Below are 6000 nucleotides of genomic sequence, written 5' to 3'. Positions count from 1 at the left end.
CACCATTCACTGCCAGCACAATTGAGGTTCTGCTTGTCAGTCTTACTGACACTGACACTGAGCTTATCGCAGTAGCTGCAACATTTAGCAAGTCTCAAACATTGGCAAACACTTTTAGGATTAATTTTCACCAACTTTCCCAGAAGCCATGTGCATATAGCAGACATGTAACCACATGCAAATCAAGGTCTCCTCGTTAGCCAATTGCTGCCTTACTGCTGTGCACAGAAGACTTCTTCAGGCAAACGAGTCTCTTGCCACCCAACACTTGTGCCCACAGTGGAAGTTCAGGCAGATGCTTTAACCTCTCCCAGTATATCCATTACACCAGACACTACTTCCTCTAGGGAAAGCAGGTACATTGTGCACCTGCTATGCTGTTGATGAGACTAGTTCCATCATGAACACACTGAGATGGAGTTACCTACCCTTTTCTGAAGTTACTTGCTGAAATAAGGAGTTGGGAAAAGATCAGCCAGGTCCTCAGTTCTCTCTATAGTTTTTGCATTATAGTAATCATTCCAAGCTTCTTACATTATGGAATCTGAAGACTTTTTCTCCATGAGCAGAAATACCCTCCTAGGAATTCAGAAATTAAGTTCTGGGAATTTTATTGGCAAATTTAAGTAATTTATGCTAAAGGTTTGCATACACTATTTGCTGTAGCTGTTTGCTAAGAAAATATTTATTAGGATTGGAAGTTTAACATAATAAATCAAACACTTAACATTCACCGGACTTCAAACATAGATATAAAATACCTTACAAAATTTTTAATGGAATTACACAAAGCAAATGCACAGGGTTTGTCTGTTTCTACACTGAATTAATCCCAAGCCAAAACCAAAAAATAACCCCCAAAAGATCACAAAAAAAGGCATGATAAACTGCATTTTTGTCATTGTTGCACTGCTATGTAATAAGCCCTTTTTACAAACGTTTACTCAATGTTTAAAAAAATCAATTAAAAATATATTCCATCTAACAGAACTATTGGATTAACAGCTGAATTTTAACTGACTTTACATCATGAAATTCTATTAATAGAGGTACCTTAGTCACTTAGTTTAAAATATGGAGAGTAGAGATAGAAAAAAATTAACCTTTAGTAGTCTTTAATATAAAATGCACTAAATTTTCCAAAATAAGATTACGACACACTAGTGCCAATTTATGCTGATAAAAGCTGGTATCAGCTTCTTTCTAACTAAAATTCATTTCACAAAACCTTTATATATTACATGAATATTCAAGTAAACTATTTAAAAGATTTAAAAATGCAAAAACTGAATGATACAGTGTTTAAGAGAGATGGTTAATTTGGGAATGCTGTCATGTCCAACTATATATATTTATAGATATATTTTTTTATTTTTAAGACCATCATGATACTACCTGATATTGCAAGAAATCTCTGTCATTAACATTTGATATTTTTCAATGCATAACTTCTTAAGAAAATTATAAGGATTTAACAGATCACTTTTTCTCTGTGACACTGAATCACCTTACTGGCATCCCTTTGTAAAGTGCTGGGTAACAGCCAAATTACATCAGATTTAAATGGATTTAAAAGGAGATTATGGTGCTCAGTGTCTTGCAAAAAAAAAAAAAAAAAATCACCATTAAACTGCTATAATCAAAGAATAAAATAAAAAACCAAGTTCAGCTGAGTAGCGTGTGTGTTCCCCAGTGTCAAATCTCTAAAAAAACCCTGAAAGACTAACAACATATTTCTTGCAGGCTGCATTCTTTCTATCCATCAGCTGCAAGGACATTAACAAATTCTATTAATGATTCAAACACTGGACACCTTCTCTGGTTGAACGCGAGTTGCTCACTAGTTTTGGTCAAGTGGCTTTTGGGAAACTTTCAGAGCAAAATAACCCAGCAACAGGAAATTGGAATGGAAAATGCCAACCATGCACAGTTACATTACCGCAGGAATTGAGTAACACATGCAAGACAAAGTCAGAACATAGCAAAGAAGCAATGGTTAAGAAGTTAGTAAAGTTTTCACAGTGTTTCATACAGCCTTTTACTTTAACACAAGTGCATAACTTACCACCACTACTGCTCAGACATTTTAAAACATCTCTTGGCCATGCAGATCATTTTGAGAAGAAAACAGCAAATTACACATTTTAGGCATTTTTTAGACATTAAGTACAACTTATAATTTTATTTTTATAGTCAGTCTTATCAAACAGATGGTTTCAAGTTATATTCATTCTAAGTGTTGGGCTTTAACATTCTTTCCAATTTTGTTGGATCCTGAGCAATAAATGCCCAAAGAACTGGCCAAATACACAAAGCTAACCTTTGTTCAAATAGCCATAGTTATTATATGAATAGAGGATATATAGGGAATTTCTTGTTGGCACTCCTAAATTTCTTCTTTCCTAACCTTGAGATGATCCTAACGTTGAGATGGTTTTGTTCAGTTGTTCACATACATCTTTGCCTCCTGGAAACATTACTCTACTTAGGTGATTCATGAAGAAGTAAAACTAGACTCAAGAACACCACTGACTTTTTTTTTTTTTTTTCTCTGTCCAAAGAAGAAAATACACATTTTTTCCCCATTTGGCAAATTCTATTTGACGCCACATCACCACCACTCAACATTAACTCATACAACAGAGACTTACTCCACTGTCAGACACAGCAGGGGAAAAATGTCCAGAGGATAAATGGGAGGCTCTTTATCAGATATAATTGCTTGCTCATAAGGAGAGAATCCAGCTTCCCCTTTGTTATTCTTTCATAAATTAATAATTTGTTAAAATCATAGTCACAAGAATTTTAGCTATTACACAAAATTCAAGTTAAAAAAAAAAAAACAAGAATAAATTAGTTACAGCCTTGTAAACAATTGCTCATTTTTGTAACATACTTGGGGAAAAAAATTCCTCTATATAATAAATCAGACAGTACAAGGCACACATCACACTTAAGAATTCAAAGTGATAAAACCAGCAGATGCCTTCATCTCTTTTGTTCGCTGGTGTAATTGTGCTATAGACACTGTAAAAATATGTAGATTTTTGTTTACATTACAGTCATTTGAAAATATTTAATGACTGTGCTTTTTCTGGCAAAATATTTGTGCTATTTTACAGTACAGTATGATTTGAAGCTCTTGGAATGAATCTTCTCAAATGTTCTCTACAAAGCTGCCAGGGAAAAGGCCAGTCTTTCCATTTCGCTGCAGAGTGCCTTTGAACCAGCCATCCTCACGTTTCTTGTGTACAAAAACAATGTCACCTTCCTTAAGTTCAAGTTCTGCTTCGCTCTGAGGAGGATAGGATACCACAACCCTGTACCTGTTCAATTAGAAAAAAAATACCTTCATTTAGGGTTTTTTTTTTTTGCCCCACTCTCCCCCATCTCTTTTTTTAACCCAAAACTTTAAAAAATATTTCTGTGCCTGTTGAAGCTTATGAACACAGGAAACTGTCTGGAACTGTTTGCTGAGTATGTCACAACTTAAAAGTATGTCTTGAACAGATAATAACAATAGCAACATAATAAATTTAAGGTAAATTCATGCATCTTCTATGATTTTTTTTTCACCAAGATCCCGTAAAATACAGACAATGGTTGAGTAACAGGAGGAAATTGTAAACATTTTTTCCAATATAAATTTGCAGACTCTTTCAGTCATTGTGACTCAGCAAGAATCAAAGCATTCACTGCACTAGTTAGGCATAATTTTACAAGTGTCTGTTTAATTTCTTATTATTCCAGAGATGGCTCTTAAGGAAAGGCAAAGAACAAAAGGAGGAAACCAACAAAACCTATAAATTTGATTTGCTGTTTTAAATAATTTTAATTTTCCTTAGAAACTCTTCAAGTTAGAACATATTCTTTGAACACAGCTGCTCACCTTGTGCACTACTATGTTAAAAACTATTTTCAACTCAACAATTTTCTTAAGCACTTGGCATGAAGTGTATTTTTTGAGTCTCTCACAGTAAAATCACTTTTCAAATATGAGTGCATTAAAAAGAGGCTACACTTCTCTGTTATTAACATGCATAACACCACTCAATATCTTCTTCCATAGCTTCACAGCAATGTAAAACTCTATTACTTCATAAAGATAACTATTATCTTAATAAGCCTAAAATAATTTATTATCTTAATATATTAAAATAAATGAACAATCTGATGAAAAGACAAAGTAACAGGATATAGTCTAGTAAAGAATGGAATGGCAGTTGTAGCTCAATACACACATAATAAAACAAGTTAATTCTGTAATATTGAAGCAGAGAGAGATACTGTGTTACAGTAGAATGTTTTGCTTAAGAACCTATGAAACAAAAATTAAGTCTGTCCATACCGTTAAAAATATCCAGAAAAGAGTAGCTGCACTTTGTAAATAATTGAAGTCTCTTAGGAAATCTAAGTATAGCAAAACATATTTGGACTTAATTAGTTGTCAAATGTTATTGATTAGTGACTTATAAGCCATGACTTTGTTTCAGTGATGGCAATCCCCAGATTTCAGAGCACGGGAATTATTAGATTAATGCTTCATAAAAGCTACCAAGCCAATTGCAAGATTTATTAGTGTGCAGCTCCAGAGTACCCTGCATCCAACCTAGACCTGCACTAACTTCTGCTTTGGGCAACTTGGGCTTTAATGCTGACTTAGGAAGTGAGAACCAAATATTTTGAATAGACTGTAAGTTAAATTGAGATTGAGAGTTTGAGTTAAAACTACAGCCTTTACTCAGGCAGGACAAAGGCAAGACAGTGAAGCATAAAGAACTGCAATAAAGCTATGAAGAACTGCTGTTGTTAACAAGCAGGTTGCTCCCAGGCTGAAAATTAACCAGCACACTTCATAGTCTGTTAAAAAAAAAAGAGTTTCAAGAAAGAATAGCTGCCTGCCTCATCTTGCAGTCTGTCAAACACTGCCTTGTAAATGTTTGACTTGAAATATGCTTGGTTTTAGTTTCTAATTCTGTCTGTCAGTAACCTCTATGCTCCCCTGAATTGACAGACAAGTCTGTTCCCTGCTCCTGCTTGCTCCCATCTTCTCTTTGTCCTCCCTAGAGGATCACCAGATAGCACATAAACAACAACCAACAACCTCTGCAGTGATTTGGTACTTGTTAAATTTTAGTTTCCCAACTATTTTGATATTCATCTTGAAATCTAGTGTCTAAAACAGAGCACAATAGCCCTGGTTTTAAAGTGTTATTTTACTGTATTTTTCATTTTTTAATGAGAAGAAACCCATCAGGCTTTGCACCTGTAAATCTTGTGCCCTTCTTCAAATTTTCTGCCACATTTTACAAATCCTATTTGCCCAAAGAGAGGTGATCAGACCCAGACCCATCACACATTCACACAGCTGTCTATCCAGATCACCCTGGATTAACTATGGAACAAAAACTATTTTTCCATTACTTATCTCCTCATCGACAACATATTGCCAAAACTACCAATTTCATGCAGAATAAAAAGCTTATGCTTCAGCTCAAAAGTTCATTGCAAGGTCCCTGAAGAAAAATAATCATATTTACTAAGCATGGCCTATGTTTTGGAAAAACATGTTCATTCCCACATGTTTCAATGTTCCAAAACACTTCCTTGTTTGTCTCCCTATTCAGTATTTGCAAATATTTTCAATGACTGAAAGTCAAATTTGTAGATCTTTTGTGGTCACTTAATATTTTACATGCACCTAAGCTGTACAACATGAGGTTTTTCCTTTCTTTTATTATTCTTTGATTGTCTTATAAAACTTTCATGAATTTTCCAAATATTATCCTAATTATTTTTAATCAGCTAGTGACAAAATGTAAGTATTATAAAAATAAAGGTACTTTAGCTTCCCAGAAGTAGCCAATATATTTGCCACCAGTTGTCTGCTGATATTCTTAATGTGTCCAGCTATATCCCACAGTACTTTTGCTTTGTATTCGTGAATTTATTTTTTATTTTGAAGAGGGTGGTGGCTTGTCTTCATATTTCTCCATTCTG

The 6000-nt window shown here is 34.2% G+C and overlaps 1 protein-coding gene across 1 annotated transcript in view; it reads right to left on the bottom strand.

The window, feature by feature from the left end:
* Nucleotides 1-594: 594 nt before the first annotated feature.
* Nucleotides 595-6000, bottom strand: part of SH3RF1 (SH3 domain containing ring finger 1) — an 84247-nt gene continuing 78841 nt past the window's right edge. Inside the window, exon 12 of the mRNA XM_053941327.1 lies at nt 595-3326. Within this exon, the coding sequence (XP_053797302.1) occupies nt 3158-3326 (169 nt within the window). The 3' untranslated portion in view covers nt 595-3157. The remainder of the gene's footprint in view (nt 3327-6000) is intronic.

The sequence above is a fragment of the Vidua chalybeata genome, chromosome 4 (assembly GCF_026979565.1).
Source record: "Vidua chalybeata isolate OUT-0048 chromosome 4, bVidCha1 merged haplotype, whole genome shotgun sequence".
In the NCBI taxonomy this organism is placed as follows: Eukaryota; Metazoa; Chordata; class Aves; order Passeriformes; family Viduidae; genus Vidua; species Vidua chalybeata.
The sequence above is the reverse complement of the archived record's forward strand: the minus strand, read 5'-3'. Positions and strand labels throughout refer to the sequence as shown.